This window comes from Lineus longissimus, chromosome 17 (genome assembly GCF_910592395.1).
Source record: "Lineus longissimus chromosome 17, tnLinLong1.2, whole genome shotgun sequence".
NCBI lineage: Eukaryota > Metazoa > Nemertea > Pilidiophora > Heteronemertea > Lineidae > Lineus > Lineus longissimus.
In genome coordinates, this window is record NC_088324.1 from 8,262,211 (window position 1) to 8,282,692 (window position 20,482).

The 20,482-nt window shown below is 41.6% G+C and overlaps 2 protein-coding genes across 2 annotated transcripts; one reads left to right on the plus strand and one right to left on the minus strand.

Moving 5' to 3' along the window:
- Positions 1-2,469: 2,469 nt before the first annotated feature.
- Positions 2,470-15,132, minus strand: LOC135501836 (uncharacterized). Its single transcript, XM_064794202.1, has 8 exons — positions 14,773-15,132; positions 13,778-13,941; positions 13,265-13,381; positions 12,435-12,626; positions 11,712-11,892; positions 11,027-11,232; positions 7,188-7,379; positions 2,470-7,057 (listed from the first exon to the last, which is right to left on the minus strand). Exons 1-8 carry the CDS (start codon positions 14,867-14,869, stop codon positions 6,980-6,982), a joined length of 1,227 nt encoding a protein of 408 aa, XP_064650272.1. The 5' UTR covers positions 14,870-15,132; the 3' UTR covers positions 2,470-6,979.
- LOC135501838 (uncharacterized) lies at positions 7,954-10,625 on the plus strand. The gene is made up of 4 exons (XM_064794204.1): positions 7,954-8,125; positions 8,439-8,588; positions 9,102-9,188; positions 9,835-10,625. Exons 1-4 carry the CDS (start codon positions 8,023-8,025, stop codon positions 10,482-10,484), a joined length of 990 nt encoding a protein of 329 aa, XP_064650274.1. The 5' UTR covers positions 7,954-8,022; the 3' UTR covers positions 10,485-10,625.
- Positions 15,133-20,482: the final 5,350 nt, after the last annotated feature.

A 20,482-nucleotide genomic window follows, 5' to 3' on the forward strand; every position in this document is an offset into this window, starting at 1 on the left:
AATTGACGGCATCCTATTTCAAGCACGCCACCCTGGTGGCCATATTGATAATCGAAACAAGCCCGTTTTCGAAAGGAACCTTCCTCTAGTCACCCCCAATGTACATACCATAAAAATTGAATTGATTGTCAAAGCAGTTCTAGAAATCGACGGAAACCAAGTAGCAGACGCCCGCCCGCCCGGACGGACGGCGCATGTGACGACAATACCCCTCTAGCCCATTTGGGCTGAGGGGTAAAAACTAGAAAGAGATCGTGCCTCTTCATTTGTGCGATTTTGTTCAAAAAAATTAAAAAATGTTTTCAGCTGATAATGAAATGTCCTCAAATGTTACCAATAAGAAATAAAATTTCCCGTAATTCTGTCGAAAGTTCATCTTGAGGTGAATATTTCCAAAATCCATGTCACAGCACCTACCGATATAAATGTTGATAACACAGTAAAGTGATAAATATTTGAATGCTTATAGAGATTCGACAAATGACAGAGGCAGAGATAATCACCATTGTGCGCCGGACGGAGAACACAGGTTGGGATATCCCTCTCGTGTCAACCTTGGCCAAGTATCATTTATCGCCACATCTGGCCCTTGCTGCTGAATTCGATGGTGAAATTGTCGGTGAGTACAATGTTCCGTTTGGAGACGTATCGGTTTTCTCAATACTGGGTCAAAAAGTCGATGAATGTCACCTAAAAGATGAAGTCACAGGAGTCCAGTTGTCTTTCCTACACAAGTGTACTGGACAGGCAACCAATGAAAGTCTTTTAACACTAGTGTTATGTGATCCCGTTTCTACATCAGACTAATGAGCCTGGCAGCTGAATTCTGCCCTCTTTGCATTGGAGCAATGATTTGGAGCGATGATATAACCGACTGTCACCCCCTGTGATCGACTGTCTCGTTTCAGGTCACCTATTTGGTTGCGAGTGGTCTCAGAACTTAGTAGTGAGCAGCAACCTCTTTGTTCGGGAGGAAAATAGAGGCCTCGGCATAGGTGAGGTGACCACATCTTACCCTGTCTCGGATGACATAGGTTTTCTGATACCAGCTGCCTCGTATTTACACCAGGCTGATCTGAGCGCCGGCGCGTCCCGACAACGCTTCAAATCAGTGACATTTTATTCTACTGACTGATTCGAAAACGTTCAGACTTTTTTCATACGTCTTGTGTTCCCAATTGAGAATATCGTCAAGATAATTTTCGTAACCGAATCTACTTATATAAACCGAATGCAAGAATCAATCTTTATAATCCAAATGGCATTGAAATTGCACAGGGGCAGATCTAGAAATTTGGAAAAGGGTGGGCACAACCACAGCCAGAGAGTGCAGAGTTTGCCATCTTTGAAATGTGGGAGGCCTGGGGGACCTCCCCTAGTATAAAATGGAAATTTCTGTGCCAAATATGCGTTTTATAGCCACCGGAGTGCCAAGAGAGAAATAGTTCATTCCTTTTGTGGAGAGGTGCCATGAAAAGTAGTTGCACTCGACATTAAGAAGGGGGGCAACTCATGCGCCCCTCCCTAAATCCCTCACCGAATACAATTTTGTAGTGACTTGTTGCATGATGTATTCAGGAGGATATAACATGACATTTGGTCTCTTTTCTTTTCAGGAGATTTATTACGTAAAGCTCAACATGATCTAACGTTGAAAAAAGTGAGAGCAGCTTCTATCGTACCAGAGGTGTTGAAGGCTTCTGCAAAATTTGGCTTGCAATTCTTATCGCCAACTAGGATACGTTCTCTGATGGGAAATGTCTGTACAGACAACCTCCCCACCATGAAGTTACCTTCAGATGTTGAGATTTTCTGCTACACTGATAAAATTCTCGAAGCAATAACGGAATATGACATTAGAATAAATACCATTGCATCGAGAGGGAACTTTTTGAAGACGTGCTTTGATTCACCGGGTGTTATTTCGCGGGTGGCTGTTCGGAATACCGACTCAGTATGTGATGTTGTTGGCTATGGTGCCTTGCTCCCTGTTAAATCAGGTTGGCGACTTGAACCTCTGTATGCAGACTCATGGGAAATAGGCCTATCAATCCTGATCGAGCTGATCACATCACTTCCTGATAAGACACCCACAGTTTTTCTCCAAGTGCCCCACACCAATGAAATGATGTCGATTTTTACGAATTTAGGATTGAAGAGTCGGGGTGTGAGTGACATGTATCGCGTGGCAACTGAAGAAAATTTCGACTTGAACATTCCAATGAAGAAAGTGTTTGCTGTCTGGGGGACTGAGGGTACTTTCATATAAATAGTCTGCTTGGCTTAATGTCATGAATCTCCTCAAGTATGAAAATACTTACATTTGCCATGGTGGTAAACACAGCCAAGGTTCTCCACAGGACACAGGCCACATCTCTGTATGGAAACATCTTGCCCCTATTATTAACATCAGGATACAGGGTGAATTGCAAAATTTTCCTAATGAATGATGCAAAAGAATGACCTAGATCAACTGACAGGTATTTATTAAGCAGCAGAATTAATATGACAATATTGGTATAAACATTACTTCACAGGTATTAAATTTCACACATACATTGATAATGGCGACACAAACTTTAAACGTGTCAACTATAATTGACTAAAATTTCAATACCCGAGGTTTAAATGACAAGCTAGAGAAGGAACAGGGAGGTTATGTTAAGTATCTATAAAGCTTCTCGCAGTGGCAAGACATTATTAAACATTGAATTATCACACTGCTTAAAACTTGCAAAAAACAGTTTTACGATTTCACATCAATTGATTCTATCGTTTAATTCACTTTCAAACTGATTACATGGATTCATTTGGAAAATACTTTCACACGCTGAGCCCATATTGCGAAATTAAACATGCACATGTGTGAAAAATTTCAGCGTTTTTCAGAATATTTGAACTATGTAGCCTGGAGGAAGAATTTCAGAACTGGTTACCACAACCGCATCCAGAGACCAGGAGTCACAGACAGACCGCAAACTTCGTAACTAAAACAGGTCTTTTCTCTGAATACAAAAGACGACATCAAACCTGAATATATTGTTAAGTGTAAAGGCCTATTACGACGTAAAATACTTATGTGGAGATATACCTTTGGGTTACCTGCATTGGAAGAGTTTAGACTGAAAGAATATTCATCTACTATTAATAAGTCACCTCCTACTACCCTTTTATGAAGAATACCTAAACCGGACACTTATGGAGGCCAAGTAATCTTAACAGTCAATATACAATAGTATAAATACAACCAACTGCCTCCTCTTTAAGAATATCCAGCTAATTTGGTACCAAATTCTCATAAGTAACACTGCGGAGTACAACAGATGGTTACCTTTCCCTCTGAGACTTCAAAACGACCTTTGTCTTCATAAAATTAGATGGCAGCACCAACCAATGCACAGACGTCACCACAAGGACATGATGAATAGTGAAAGAGCCAGCAGTTCAAGACATGGTTCCCAAACAAAAAAGCTCGGCATCTTAACACTTTCAAAAGTCACGTTCTATGGGACGTTTTCATTAATAGATAAACACTTCTTTGGCCATCATGAGTGCCCGAGTGAAGATATTACACAATTTGGCACAACGCAAAGTTTTGGACGGATTATAAAGTATCCCACAGTGGCTTTTTATTGTCCTGGGAAGCTGACATATTTTTACTGAGGAATCATCTTTTCTGTTCGACTGACAACAAGGAGGATGAGAATTAGTCATGTCCCAATTCTTATGCTTGAACATGTTCTCAACCTGTCGCGTATGAGAAAACCGCCGTCCACACAGATAGGCGCACGTAATGTTCGCATGTGCATTGCCACTAAATGTTCACAAAGGATGAACCTTAACCAATTGCATAGAAATCGATAATCGATTCTTCGGGGAGGTGGCGCTTTGAGCGTGGTGCTACCACGGAAAGGCGCCCTATAAGTGTAACATTCATTCATTCATTCATTCAAAGACAATTCACAACCTCAAAATCAATAACTTTTAGAACATAGATTAAAACCAACCCCTGTCCCAAATTGTCAATATGCGGCCCGAGTTTAGTACGTCTTAATTAATTACTTTGCCAGCTGAAGAGGTCTCATTACAGCTTCTGTTCATTTCCAGCGTCTCAGTCGGCATCAAAACGAGGATGACTGACACTCCCAATTGATGCACGAGTCATTACTATGGAATTCTACTACAGCTGTTCATGAATTGAACTTGAAGCATGTGTTTACTGGACTAAATCAAGCTCACTTAGCACACTTCTCAGTGAGTGGTAGGAAGAGCTTTGAAGACATATTCGTGAGTGGGGAATGGGAAGGTTCACTTTTGTAAAATGCTCGCTGAGACAATAAATAATATAGTCTATATTGGGACGATCCACACCACACAATGTCCCCAATGCCACACAACTGTATTCTGTAGAACTACAAACAAGTAACATTTTTCTAACAATCTATAACACTTTTGCCACCACACCCGGCATGTACTAGGTCCGTGCACTGCGTACTACTGGCCCGCAAAAATCCATACTGCTAAATTTTCCACAAGTTCTATTGTTCAACCACAGTCCCTATAACTTTTTGGTTGGTCACACCTGAAAAAACAGATGTCAGAACTGCACTCAACTCAGTGCAGATCTCATCCCTAAGATTGGATAATGGAAGCTATTTCACAATGAAACTTTTCCTTAAACCAAGTCGGTCTATACCGGGTGCGGGCCAGGGGTACAGCACACTTTAAAAACCCTGCGGTAGCGAAAGAATTAAAGCAATTATTTAAATAACAATAATACAGAAAACGATAAATTAGCAGACATGCAAGTTAGTAAGCCTTCAGCAAAAACTAGCGATATTTTTATAATAAGGCATGCAAGTTTTAAGTTAACAAATTGAAATAATATAAACTGAAAAAAATAGCACTTTCTTTTCATCTTGTACTTCAATTATGGTATTTTAATTTTGGTGATTTTTGCACTATTTGTTGGAAAAATATATGAACATTTCCTGGTGAGTTTAACTGTATATAGCGTTGAATAAAACAACCGTTGTCTCCCAACCTCGTGCCGACTTACATGCAGTGTACATCAATCCTAAAGTCTGGATAGACGCATCGCGTCGGTAGATCAGCATGGAACAACCTAAGTTTCCCAATGGGAAGACTACTAAGTACTAATGCAATGAACCACTACATTACGGTTGAATGGAACAATCTAAGTTTCCCAATGGGAAGACTACTAAGTACTAATGCAATGAACCACTACATTACAGTTGAATGGAACAATCTAAGTTTCCCAATGGGAAGACTACTAAGTACTGATGCAATGAACCACTACATTACGGTTGAATGGAACAACCTAAGTTTCCCAATGGGAAGACTACAAAGTACTAATGCAATGAACCACTACATTACGGTTGAATGGAACAATCTAAGTTTCCCAATGGGAAGACTACTAAGTACTAATGCAATGAACCACTACATTACAGTTGAATGGAACAATCTAAGTTTCCCAATGGGAAGACTACTAAGTACTGATGCAATGAACCACTACATTACGGTTGAATGGAACAACCTAAGTTTCCCAATGGGAAGACTACAAAGTACTGATGCAATGAACCACTACATTACGGTTGAATGGAACAATCTAAGTTTCCCAATGGGAAGACTACTAAGTACTAATGCAATGAACCACTACATTACGGTTGAATGGAACAATCTAAGTTTCCCAACCTAGTCAACGGGAAGACCACTAAGTACTCAAGCAAGGTTAACCTCTTCATTCAGTTGAATAAAACAACATGAGTTTCCCAACCCAGGGAAGACTACTAAGTACTGATGTAAAGCCACTTGATTACGATTGAGTATTTTGTTTCTAAAACTCGTCACTTCATAAGAATAAAGTATTGGAAGTATAATAATTCAAGGAGACGATTTGTCCTCCAGCGCAAAACGTCTTGGAAGAAACATGTTTTTTTCACTGCCCAGCACTTTCTAACCGTAAGAGCGGGAAAGTGATCGAACATAAAAATATGAACAAAAAGCATGCTGATAAGCAGAGTTTAGAGGCAGTATTCATATGTCTATACCTGCAAATCTGCATTTGTAGTACTGTCTAACTGATCAGATACTTTATTAATAAACCCCTCTCCACAGATCTAAGTGCACCACACAGTGCCGATACATAATCAAGCACAGTCTACATGTATTTTCATATGGAATCTACATGGGGAAAACCAAGTAAATCTATGTAATACTATGTTGAATACTGCAGCTAATAAACTGCGGTGATAAAGTATAAACTGAACAGACTGTCTCTGCTTCTCAGAAGCAGACTGAATGAAGAAAATCTCAGTCAGGACCAGGAAACTTGTTCAAAGTCCTATCATTAGCAGACGTATACAGGACTGAGGGAAACCTTCAGGGAGGGACCCACCGTTGCCTCATGGAAAACATCTATCCAATCTGATAAGGTACATTTTTTCCTTTGGATATGAATGGCTGAAACTTGTAAACAGAGATTACGGTCCTCCCAAGTTTATAGTCCTGAGAATATTCAGGGTTTTCCACAAGGCCATTTGTCAGGGCTGCCCTACCTACCTTGGCACCTTACCACCTTACCTTACTCTAGAATTTTGTAAAGGTTTTCTAAAGGGCCACCCTACCTTAAATTGCTGGCCACCCTACCTTGTGTTGCACACTGACAAAACTTCTTTAAAAATATCAAGAGTGCCACCCTACTTTGAGAAAAGTCTGAGGTCACCCCTCCAATCCCTCATGGAAAACATCTGTCCAATCTACCTTTAGAAAAGCCTGTGGAGAACCCTGACATTCGGGGCAAGAAGATGTTTCCCTCAAAAAACTCAGCACCCGCAGTCCTGTATGACGTGTCGTAATGATGTAACAAAAGGGAACATGATTGAGGGACCTAGACTACCCACTGAGAATCAAGCACGTCGGGTGGAGAAGGGTCTATTTTGCTGTGTCATGGCTGCGTTCATGCCTTGACGTTCACCTTGGCGAGACAGGTCTGCACTTCACCAAAAATGTCATCGATTGCTCCCTCCGCTGCGATCTGGAAGACAAAATGAAATACATCAAACACTTCAGTCTTGCATGGATTCATCAGTTGAAATGTTTCAAATTCTCAATTACAATTTCATTTATTCTAACTAATACCGTAGGCCTTTAATTAGTCGACAAACCTTGAGTAGTTTCCCGTTGCCCTCGTAGTGTTTCAGGACAGCCTCAGTGTGGTTATGGAAGGTCGTCAAACGTTTTCCTATCGTTACTTCATTATCGTCAACGCGTCCGCTCGTCTTGGCACGATTCAGCAGCCTCGCTTTCATGGTGTTGTCGGAGACGTCAAAATATAAGACACCGCGACATTCGGCCACCTGAAATTATAGCAGATTCAGGTGAAAAGTTGTTATGCTTTCATAATAACATCCATCCTTATATTGGGTTTGGAGAATGACAGTCACGAGAGCGTTAAGTTGTTCACTGTATTAATTTCTGCCCCAGCTGTGTGACCCTAAACAAGTCTACAAGGGCAGACATCTGCATAACTGGTAGAAAACAACAACAAATGTTCGGATGCATAAATGGTGTGATCAGGCCAAGTCTACATGGCTTCCTCCACCACCCTTTCAGTGCTTGTATCATCCTAGTTATTTTCAATCGGCAAAAAGACTCGCCACATGTTTTATGTGGCCATGGAACTTGTATATCTCTCTACACAAATGTTGAAATTAATATTCAGTATGTATTTTTACCCAGATGACCCTGATGCATCTAACATGAATATGATATGAATGATATTGGTAATGAGTGCATAAATGGTGAGATCAGGGCATGGCCTTACCTTGGCAATATAAAATATGATCAAGTTAATATGAATATGTTAATCGAATGCAAATTGTGAAGGATTTTACCAGGGAACTGCAACATTCAAGCTGGTAACAAGTCTGAACTAACCACATCGATTCAATTTCTTTGAACAGCATCCTTGTTTCAAAGCTGTTAAGGCTGGCTGGGACCATGATCTTGATGATTATGAGAGTTTCACCAACTTTACCCATGTTGAAGTACAATCCGTCACAACTTATGAGAAGGATTTACTCCACTCGCAATGTGAAATGCAGTAGGTAGCAACTGTTTTATGACTGTTCAATACAATTACTAAAACTAGAAAACTTTCGTGCCTCTTCATTTGTGCGATTTGCAAAAAAAAATTTTAAATATTTAAAAGTTTTCAAGATTTTATTTTAGCCAATAATGAAATGTTCTCAAATTTTACCAATAAGAAATAAAATTTCCCATAATTCTGTCTGAAGCTCATCTTGCAGTGAATATTTCCAAAATAAGTACTCCCCCATCCAACCATGTCACAGTACGTCCCGACATAAACCTTGATAACCAACACAGTAAAGTGATTAATATTTGAATGCTTATAGAGATTCGGCAGATGACAGAGGCAGAGATAGTCACCATTGTGCGCTGGACGGAGAACATAGGTTGGGATATCCCTCTCGTGTCAACCTTGGCCAAGTATCATTTATCGCCACATCTGGCCCTTGCTGCTGAACTCGATGGTGAAATTGTCGGTGAGTACAATGTTCCGTTTCGAGACGTATCAATTTTCTCAATACTGGGTCAAAAAGCCGATGAATGTCAGCTAAAAGATGAAGTCATAGGAGTCCTGTTGTCTTTCTTACCTTTCACCAGTGGTGTCATCTCACAATAGGGACCAGTGGACATTGTGAACTGCAAATACAGTACCCACTTCTTCTTCCACTATTCGTAACGCAAAACCACCTACCCCGATCGCTATTATGTCCTTAGGTAATTGATTCCAATATTTCACAAGCTGTTATAGGTAAACGAGTGCCCTCCCATGCAAGATCTTATGAGTCAGATTGATAATTTTATACTCAATACACAAGTGTACTAGACAGGCAACCAATGAATGTCTTTTTAACACTGGTGTTATGTGATTCCGTTTCTGCATCAGACTAATGAACCTGGCAGCTGAATTCTGCCCTCTTTGCATTGGAGCGATGACTTGGTGCGATGATATAACCGACTGTCACCACCTGTGATCGACCGTCTCGTTTCAGGTCACCTATTTGCTTGCGAATGGTCTCAGAACTTAGTAGTGACCAGCAACCTCTTTGTTCGGGAGGAAAATAGAGGCCTCGGCATAGGTGAGGTGACCACATCTTACCCTGGCTCAGATGACATAGGTTTTTTTGATACCAGCTGCCTCAGATTTACACCAGGCTGGTCTGAGCGCCTGCGCGTCAGGACATTGCTTCAAATCAGTGACATTTTATTCTAGCTGACAAAAGATCCTGACTGATTCGAAAACGTTCAGACTTTTTTCATGTCTGGGGTTCCCTATTGAGAATATCATCAAGATAATTTTTGTAACCGAATCTACTTATATAAACCGAATGCAAGAAGCAATCTTTAAATCCAAATGGCATGCACGCTGTTCAAGGCATTGAAATTGCAGAGGGGCAGATCTAGAAATTTGGAAAAGGGTGGGCACAACCCCAGCCAGAGAGTGCAGAGTGTGCAATCGAACGAGGGAGGCCTGGGGGCCCTCCCCTAGAATAAAATGGGGAAATTTCTGTGCCAAATATGCGTTTTACAGCCATCTGAAAATAGAAGTAGTTCATGCTTTTTGTGGAGAAGTGCCATGAAAGGTTGTTGCACTTGACGTCAAGGAGGGGCCCACCTCATGCGCCCTTCCCTAAATCCTCCAATGATTGCACTTTTGTAGTGACTTGTTGCATGATGACTGCACCCAGGAGGAAGTAAGATAACATTTTTTTCTCTTCTTTTCAGGAAAGTTACTAACTCAAGCACTACGTGATCTAACGTTGACGAAAGTGACAACAGGTTCTATCGTACCAGAGCTGTTGAATGTTCCTTCACTCTCCATGCCATTCTTATCGCCAACTAGGATACGTTCTCTGATGGGAAATGTCTGTACAGACAACCTCCCCACCACTAAGTTACCTTCAGATGTTGAGATTTTCTGCTACACTGATAAAATTCTCGAAGCAATAACGGAATATGACATTAGAATAAATACCATTGCATCGAGAGGGAACTTTTTGAAGACGTGCTTTGATTCACCGGGTGTTATTTCGCGTGTGGCTGTTCGGAATACCGACTCAGAATGTGATGTTGTTGGCTATGGTGCCTTGCTTCCTGTTAAATCTGGTTGGCGACTTGAACCTCTGTATGCAGACTCAACCGAAATAGGCCTATCAATCCTGATCGAGCTGATTACCTCACTTCCTGATAAGACACCCACAGTTTTTCTCCAAGTGCCCCACACCAATGAAATGATGTCGATTTTTACGAATTTAGGATTGAAGGGTCGGGGTGTGAGTGACATGTATCGCATAGCAACTGAAGAAAATTTCGACTTGAACATTCCAATGAAGAAAGTGTTTGCTGTCTGGGGGACTGAGGGTACTTTCATATAAATAGTCTGCTTGGCTTAATGTCATGAATCTCCTCAAGTATGAAAATACTTACATTTGGTGATTTACATAGCCAGGGTTCTCCATAGGCTTTCTCAAGGCAGGGTGTAAGTCTTGATAATAAAGAAGTTTTGCCAGTGTGCAACCAACCCATCATTGGATATCTAAATGTAAACTCACCTTATTTTCAAATTGGATTCCCTGTTCAAGTTCCCTCAGATATCCATCATTGGATATCTAAATGTCAACTCACCTCATTTTCAAATTGGATTCCCTGTTCAAGTTCCCTCAGATATCCATCATTGGATATCTAAATGTCAACTCACCTCATTTTCAAATTGGATTCCCTGTTCAAGTTCCCTCAGATATCCATCATTGGATATCTAAATGTCAACTCATCTCATTTTCAAATTGGATTCCCTGTACCAGTTCTCTCGGATATCCATCATTGGATATCTAAATGTAAACTCACCTCATTTTCAAATTGGATTCCCTGTACCAGTTCCCTCGGATATCCATCATTGGATATCTAAATGTCAACTCACCTCATTTTCAAATTGGATTCCCTGTTCCAGTTCCCTCGGATATCCATCAATCAAGAACCCCTTGGAAGTTGCTGCGTGCTTCAGCATGGCTTCCCGTATCAGCTGTAGTACGACCGTAAGAGGAACCAACTCCCCACGCTCCATGATTGCGTTGAGTTCTTTCCCACGGGGCGATCCAGACCCCACTTCTTCTCGCAACAAGTCACCTGATTCAAAAATAGATATTTAGCAAGGTTGGACAAAGTGGTCTACCTCGAGTCTCGCGCTGACGGTGGGAGCTAACCAGGGATCTCTTGACCGCTATAGATTCGTGCACTTGATTGGGAACAACGTTGGCCGTCGTCACGTCGTGATGCATTGCAGCACCGACAGTTTTACATAACTGTAACGAGACGTGACGCGACGTCTTCGTCAGCGTTGTCCCCAATCAAGTGCAACGACCTATTGTCAAGAGTCGGAGCAACCACACCACAGCAGTTTTCAGTGACTTCAAGAAGACACTTCAGGGAACCGAGGAAGTCCTGAAGGTCACAGCTGATCCATGACATCGACCGACCGCCACCACCTGGACAAATGGCGAAATGATTGGGACATTATTTAACCAATTGGGAAAATTGTGTGCAGCCATTGGCTACAATAACAGCTACATAAAGACAAAAGTAATCAAAATAACTTTGAAATTCACCTGACGACAGATGGGTGAATCCGTATTTCTTGACGATGCGGTCACACTGGGTGCCCTTGCCACAACCGGGTCCACCCACCACAAAGATCACCGTGGCAGACTTCAGGGGGTTCGAGACAGTTTGGTCAACATGCTTCTTGACTTCGGCAAAAATGTCCTCAATAGTTCCCTCAGCTTTGATCTAGAAGAAGTAAAGGAATCACATTAACACTTCTAACTCATAACATGTTGACTTCAAGCTTGGATTTAACATTGTATGACAACATTTTCACCAACATGCCCCTCGAACGGCCGATTTGAATCCCCAAAGTATCACATGATGTTAGTACTATCTTGATGGTGCCTCACAGGTGAACTATATCTCAAAAGATTCTAAGTGCAAACTCCTTCCTCTTTAAATTTTGGTAAAAGGAGGGTGTCACTGTCAGTAGAATTGAGAATGAAATAGCCAAGGGTAATCTTCAGGTGTGCAGTACTCCGGGGACCCTGAATCAATCTTTCACAATGGCATGAAAGAAAACTCACAGGCATTCTATTTATTTTGTCGAATGTCCTCATTCAGACAAACCCTCTCCACACCTTCAACATGTACATACTAAAACAACGGGCCATTTTTTGTTAAATAAAAGCCTTCTTGCAATTTTCTAAAAATAACGGCACAGTCCTTCCAATTGCTAAGAGAGAGAGAGATCCTTGCATGAGAGGATACTCCGACATACTCACATCAGCTAGTTTTCCTTGAGTTTTGTAATGACCTATAACGGGTGCTGTATGTTTACTGAACGTAGCCAATCGTTTCTTGATAGTTTCTTCATTGTCGTCAACGCGACCGCTGGTCTCTGCGCGCTTCAGGAGGCGCTTGACCATCGTGTCCTCAGCGACGTCAAAATATAACACCAGTTTACAGGGTGCCACCTGGAAAAGATACCAATAACTACATAACTTAATGTAAGAAGTCGGCCTACGATAAATCAGTCAGGACTTTCTAACTTGCAATCTACATGAAGAAAACTGTTACACATCAATACAGCATGATGTTATTTGTAAGAACATCAACATTTTATTCAATTCTTGCTGTCAGGTGCATTGTTAGGACAGAATTTGACACTACCTCACCTGTGGATGGAGGACACACATGGGATTGTCTATACGTCCCCTCGCTGTACATTTTTTTCTGAGAATCCCCCTCCCCAATGTACATTATCTGAGACTACACCTTGCCGTACACATATTCTACAAAGAACTGCTAATGTATTCAAAAGAAAAATACATCCCAGCATACTAACCAACTTGGCATTCAAAACCTGACAAGAATTACCCCACAATGAAGTATCCGAATTCCAAATTCTTGGCCGGCTGATGGATATTATACCCATGATTTCCAATCATAAAAGGTCCGATTTAGGCTTCTAACGAGGTATTCCTAACATTTGTGTATAAATGCATTCCTTACACCCCTCAATTTCACCAGCCACGAAAGATGGGTGGGCTATTGCTACTGGAAATCTATTCTGTACTCTGGCAAGGCTAATCGGCGGGGCACTGTGTTTTACCTCTTTCTCAAACTTGATTCCCTGCTCGAGCTCCCTTGGATATCCATCGATCAGGAAGCCCTTGGACGTTGCAGCGTGTTTTTTCATTGCCTCACGGATCAGTTGTAGGACAACTTCCTGCAATGAATCACCAACAACTCAAAATAAGTCCGGGGTGGTTCCGAGATGCATTAGAAATTATACACAAACTTTTTACCAAACGTATTTGTTCATTTTTGGGAGAGAAAATAAATAATGATGAGACTTCCTTAGTGCTAAATCCGATCTGATTTACCCCGCTGAAAAGGTTTTACAATATTCCCCTAGCTACTGGCCTCCTGAATCTTAGTCACTAGGCACTTGGTTCCCATTTACTCCTGTGTGGAGAGCAGCAAGTTGGATTCAGTGCCTTTCTCAATGACACCAAAATGAAGCAGTACCGATATATCTGAGACTCTATCCTACAAGAGTTATAAGCCTGATGCTCTAAACAATCATGAAATAGCTTAAGATTGATGTTTAAAGAATCTTTACCAATGGGACGAGTTCTCCCTTCTCCATGATCGCATTGAGTTCCTTCCCACGCGGCGATCCAGAGGCCACCTCCTCCCGTAGAAGGTCACCCGACGAAAGATGAGTGAAGCCATATTTCTGGACGATACGGTCACACTGGGTGCCCTTGCCACAACCCGGGCCACCTAGAGGGCAAAATGGAAAATATTTAGTGGAAGTATTCAATGGAAACTGAATAACAACAGCACGCTTGTTATTTACTGTGTAGACATTATTTAGCAGGTCTGGGGTGTGGGTGTCTTAGGCCTACTGCACGTAACACAGCCTATAGGCCTTTTGAACTGGCACTGCCAGCAGGCAAGCTCGTGTTATATTCTGCGCAGACGCTCAATAGCAGGTCTGGTGCACCTGTTTCCCATAAGCCTATTGCACTTTATATAGGCCTCTTGTACATGTGCCCTTTCACTGACCACCAGGCAGGCTCTTGTTTTATACTGTGCAGATGCATTAAGCCAGTCTGGTGCGTCTATTCTACGTAGGCCTATTGCATGTGATGTAGGGCTCTTGTACAGGCACATTTCAACATCTTCAACACAGTATCATGCTCTTACAACTACCAGCTAAGACAATAGAGATGGAGGAGAGACATCACTAAAAATCTCAAGGTGAGGCTACAAAGAGCAAACAGAGCCGTCTAATTTTAATGTTGTTGACAGCTGCCTATGACTGAAATAAATCATTGTTAAAGGACCATACAAATGACACAGCATGTTCAGCCTTGGTGTCTAAGCAGGTCAACATCCTGTTAATGCAGTTTTCAGACAAAAATATATTTTCAATTTTAACATAATAAAGCTAAAAGTATCCTGTTTGACAAGTCCAAAAGAAAATTGTAAACAGTGTCATCCTTTTTGTATTAAACTCAATGTCTATGTGAATTACATGGTTTCATCATCGTAGTAATTTACAGTGCTCAAAATAACGCTTCCTCCCATAATTATCAAGAATTTACCTACCAACAACAAAGATCACATTGACATCTTTTAAAGAAGGATCTGAAAAAATAATCAGGAAATCAACTTTCAATGTTAAGATTGTTAACATCAGAATCATTTCAACTTGTCTCACAATCTATGAATAAATCTATGAAGTAGAAGAACTGATTTAGAAGCTACCGCTTGTCAACTTCTTCGAGGCGGGACATGTGAAACACACTCTCTGGCCAAGACCGTGCTGGTGGGCGAGGAAACACTGAGGCAATTAGCCAGCTGCCTGAACGCAAGCTCATTCATCAGGAATATAATACTGCTAGCTCAGTGTTCTCCACAAGGCCATTTGTGATGGCGGTCCACCCTACTTTGGGAGCTTACCATTCTACCTTGGACGAGTCACCCTACCGCGCTCTAGTATTTTGTTAAGGGTTTCTTTAGGGCCATCCTACCATAAATTAGTGGCCAATCTAACCTGTGTTGCACATGTTTTGAATATCAATGTTACCACCCTTCCTTGAGAAAACCATGTTGAGAACCCTGTACTGTTGCACTCAGGTGAATGTCTGAGGTTTGGAATATCAACTCCAAGCCCAAGGGCACTTACCTCTGGGGGTACTCACCCACTTTTTAAGTAATACCATAATTTAACAGAGCCAAGCTCACAGGCAACAATAAGCCTGTTTTTTAAACGGTACAGCATTCTCTTATTCGAGGATAAGATCATCCCTGTCTGCTGAGGGAACTCAATGAAACTCAATCAGCTCTCAGTAAGGCAAGATACAAACCCGTGTGGCACGTCCTAGCCATACTCTCCTCATGCAGTTGATGATTGCTATCTTTGTCTGGCCACGCAGCCATAGGCCAATGCCAGTCAACGGGCACTCAGTAACGCAAGATACAAACCCCTGCGTGACACTTCCAAGCCATACCCTCCTCAACTAATGATTGCTTTCCTTGTCAGGCCAGCCATAGGAAACTGCAGAAAACCAGAAGGCCTGGAAACAAGCAAACGAACTCACCCTGAAAATTGAAAGAAAGGTTCTACTGTACTTGATGAATGCTAACAGTTTTTATAACTTTTCATGAAGACAAAACGAAAGGTGTACTATAGCGTACACCCACAAGCATACAGCCAGCCAGGTAACATCCTAAACTACATGCTCTTATACTCATTTCACTGTTGTAAAGGCCTAACACAGTAACAGTCTGAAGCCTCTGTACCAGGTGAAAGACTCAAGCTGCTACATCAGTAAGCCTATACGCTGCAACTTTTGCACTCTTCACATATGATATAATATAAGCCTACACTACTGATCCATCTTGATCAAGGCCTTGAATATCCTGACCCCGAAGGCTTTAGCAATTTACATCGCTATGCCCTTGCCTAGCCTTGGTATGCTCTGCTGGGAAGTAGAAATCTGAACCAAAACTGTAGGAGTCAGGATCTGGGATGGGCCTAGAATGAGACGAGAAGATGAGTTACTGAATTCCACCCCTGGGACTCATCTGAAAATCAACCTTTCATTATTTGCAAATAACAGAGGTCAACTACAGATACCTACTGCCATTCTGCAGCTAAATTCCAACAAAAGCACAGAATGAGAAAATACAACAGACACAGATAGAGATGGAGTCAATGCCACTCTCCCATACCAAGGTTAATCAACCCTTACTTGGAGAATGCTGCAGCTGTTCTAAGAGTTCAACATACTCTTCCTTGGATACAATGCCATGATAACTGTTTACAGCTCTTCTGGCAAATTAACACACCCACTATCCAGTCACTACATTTTACAAGGGATACAGGGCCAGGGGGTTGTCTGTAATGCATGCCCACTGTAGCCTTGAAATAATTCTTTGAAATTGACTGCGATTTGAGGAAATTGATATTAAAAGACTAATGGGGACAACACTGCACACTCCCTTCACTCACTGACTGTCTGATCTGAGGACTCTTCTACTTTCTCAGACTCGAACATTTTCACTTGAGTAGGCCTCTGAGTAGGCCTATATGCCAAGTTCCTGAGCCACCAAGTATAAAGAGGAGTGCAGTATTGAATCACCCATAACCAGCTTTTTTGGACAAGTGTGAAAGTGCAGAGCTATAATACTAATAACTAGGTGAGTGTCAGAAGAGGCTATTAGTGAGAGATACTCTCATGTGACTGAAGTCAAATAAGGGTAGGACATTGGACATGTTTCAATGACCAGTCCAACTCTCTTCGAGGAACTGTTAAATCTCCATGCACAGCAAAGAAACAAAATTAAAACATTTCAATTTTCATACAACAAACAAGTTCATTTCAAAATTGCGACATATCTTGGGAATGTTACGACTGTAAATAAGTACTGCACTAAACAATTAAAGCTGCATATCTTTTCAAATGACCTCTTTTTTATCGACACTTGACAAGTGACTTGATCAAAAGGCAGAGGCAGCTGAAATAAAAAGGTCGGGACCGGCTGGAGAGAAAACCATGATGAAGACGAATTATCAACTCAAGGCGGCACTCGGTAGCAGTCAAGCCCAATCACAACAACGCCATTCATCATAGCCAAGCAAAAGACCTTCTGGAGATGTAGAAAGCCATAACAAACCTCGTGTGAAGGCCCCTAGGAGGTCTTTTCATGATGGTCTGTCATCTGTCCGAAAATGGACAACCTCTTGCAAGTCCGGTAAACAGGAACCGTGGGCATTTCGAGCACCTGTCAACAGTCAACGTGGTCAACCGATCGAGTGTCGACTGTCGGTCAATATTTTGAGCACTTACACCAATATCGTACCTGATATCATAATTACCTGGGATTGACTAGATCCTCCCTGATCTGATTGATTATTTTTGTACTTTGAATACATGTTTTATTCACATTTATTGGTGGAAAATCATTTAAAAAATATGTTTATAATGTTATGAACAGACGCCGAACATCGCTGGCGATTTGTTACATCCTGGATGTTCACATTGAGGGATGTCGGAGTTCTTCTCGTAAGGAATAACAGGTGACGCCACCATTAGTGCGGGAAATACGAATGCGCACGTGTGGACTTGGTTGCTCGTAGTTTACATTTTTAGATTTAAAAAAAGGATGACCCCTGTAGGATTTCTTAAGGGGTCCTGGGGGGGGGGGGGGGGTGTTCCAAGCCTTGGGCTTCTGTTAGCCAGGATTCATACTGGTGATAAACCATCCGATGGGGACTCAGGTGAATGTAACCATCTGAGGAATCAGACATGGATTCATACTGGTGATAAACAATGTAAACTCAAACACATGCCCCTGAAGCCTAGTTAGCGGGATTATCGGGCTAAACAATGGGATAAACCAGGAAAGTACTATGAGAAGGGTACTGTGACTCAAGGGATGACCTCCTGTAGGATTTCTTATGGGGTCCTGGGGGGAGGGGGGAGGTGTTCCAAGCCTTGGGCTTCTGTTAGCCAGGATTCATACTGGTGATAAACCATCCGATGGGGACTCAGGTGAATGTAACCATCTGAGGAATCAGACATGGATTCATACTGGTGATAAACAATGTAAACTCAAGCACATGCCCCTGAAGCCTAGTTAGCGGGATTATCGGGCTAAACAATGGGATAAACCAGGAAAGTACTATGAGAAGGGTACTGTGACTCAAGGGATGACCTCCTGTAGGATTTCTTATGGGGTCCTGGGGGGGGGGGGGGGGGGGAGGGGGTGTTCCAAGCCTTGGGCTTCTGTTAGCCAGGATTCATACTGGTGATAAACCATCCGATGGGAACACAGGTGAATGTGACCATCTGAGGAATCAGATATGGATTCATACTGGTGATAAACAATGTAAACTCAAGCACATGCCCCTGAAGCCTAGTTAGCGAGATTATCGGGCAATGGGATAAACCAGGAAAGTACTATGAGAAGGGTACTGTGACTCAAGTGACTATAGTCATCTGAGAGATGTGGATTCATAGTGGTGATAAACCATTCAATGTGGAGGGATGTCCAAACATGAGTTATTAGTTTTTTATGAATCTGTATTTGTTGGAGGACTATTTTTATCAATTCATGTAATGTTGCTCACCTTCTGTTGATTATTATTCAATTTCTGTTGGGTGTTGGTCTCAATCTAAGCGTCCACGAGACCTAACAGGGCTCAATGATGTCTATAAACTGCATCATGCACACTCCCTAAAGGACATCACAATCTTTGTCCTGGAGTTTATACACATCCCCCCAGATGGCGCTCAAGCAAAAGCTACCAGTCTCATAGAGAGCTGTTAGTACCACCCTCTCATACTCCTTTAGCGTTTCTATCACCTGGTGCATGTATTGTAGGGCCTATGGAAGTTAGTATTATTAAGCCTTTTGTCTTAGAAGCATGTGAATCATGGCAATAGCCCCAGTGATCCAAGTATTATTCAGAAGGAATTCATCAACCAAGTTCTATGGTTTAGACCTACTGTGAAGCCAGCCAGGTGCTGGTCATTTTGCTTTAACCTTCTTGTAAGCTGCTTGAGATGTGAACAAATTTGTTATGAATTGAATATGATTTTTATTACATGCAAGATAACCTTGGCTAATAATCAGTTCGTATTTAGGGTAAATACACAACCTGAACAGTTCTGGGGCCATGTGGTTGTGACGTGTGGTTGTGACGTATTACTTGACATCATCACATGAACAGTCCATGTCTTTGGCCTGGGCTTTGGGTGAATGATAGTAAGAAAAGAAAGCAGGAGATTATTGCCAGTTATTCACATTGTTAGGAATGATGGTCATTAGGAAGATTTAGAGAAATATCTGCGACAGACATTTTGGTCAGTTTTGATTTATGAACCTTATTGTTTTTGCAGGTTGTTTGGCCAAAAGATGTTCTCTGTCCTTTATGCCTTTATATCTACCATCTAAAAACTATATAAGAAGAGGATTTTCATAACTTTATCCAAGTCGTGTCCGCCACTGCTCCATTTATGAGTAATCTAGGAGTGTCTTTTCTGAAATAAAGGTTTGCTCAAAAAGCACACATCTGGGCATGTCTTTGTTGTTTTTATTGATGAACTCCCAATTTCCTCTGTCAATCGGGTTAATGTTGCTCGACAATCAGTAAGAGTGAGTGAGGTATCTTTGAGATTTACTTTCCCCTTGTCGGTACAGCAAGTGCCGAGTCTGTGACATACTGCACTGTCCATTGTTGTCGTCATCCGTTTACAATTCACGAAACAGTGGCATGTCCCCCGAGACTTTGCTTTTATAGAGAGCCTAGTACCACTCGAGAGGGCAAGCTCATGGCTTTTGTTGATTGTTGTGGCCAAACATACCAAATCAATGTATCGTGTTCATTCGCCCTGAGACTGTTTTCTGCTGGCCAGAGTCCCATCACTTGGTTGCGTACTTTGCTAGCCCTTGCCATGGGGCCTAAGACACCAGGAAGGCCATGGATTGGGTGGGAATGTGTAGGGTGTTTATAATCAATAGTGTTGGTAGTTGTAATATTAAATATTTTCTCATATATATATATATATGTATACATGGATATATATCATTTATTTAAGTGTCATCTACAGAAAGTAGCAAGCCGAATTTGGCTTACAAGACACCGTATATAATTGGGTTTTTTTCCTATATATTATGATCAATGGACTCTATGGTTTAGACCTACTGTGAAGCCAACCAGGTGCTGCTCATTTTGCTTTAACTTTCTTGTAAGCTGCTTGAGATGTGAACAAATTTGTTATGAATTGAATATGATTTTTATTACATG

What these genes read in the sequence shown, in the direction of transcription:
- LOC135501836 (XM_064794202.1), bottom strand. Translation starts at nt 14,869, where the DNA reads ATGATTCTGATGTTAACAATCTTAACATTGAAAGTTGATTTCCTGATT. An exon ending in GAATCAAGTTTGAGAAAGAG is followed by an intron (nt 12,627 to 13,264) that starts GTAAAACACAGT and finishes TATCTTTTCCAG; the next exon opens with GTGGCACCCTGTAAACTGGT. An exon ending in CTCAAGGAAAACTAGCTGAT is followed by an intron (nt 11,893 to 12,434) that starts GTGAGTATGTCG and finishes TACTTCTTCTAG; the next exon opens with ATCAAAGCTGAGGGAACTAT.
- LOC135501838 (XM_064794204.1), top strand. Translation starts at nt 8,023, where the DNA reads ATGATCTTGATGATTATGAGAGTTTCACCAACTTTACCCATGTTGAAG. An exon ending in ACTCGATGGTGAAATTGTCG is followed by an intron (nt 8,589 to 9,101) that starts GTGAGTACAATG and finishes GTCTCGTTTCAG; the next exon opens with GTCACCTATTTGCTTGCGAA. An exon ending in AAATAGAGGCCTCGGCATAG is followed by an intron (nt 9,189 to 9,834) that starts GTGAGGTGACCA and finishes TCTTCTTTTCAG; the next exon opens with GAAAGTTACTAACTCAAGCA.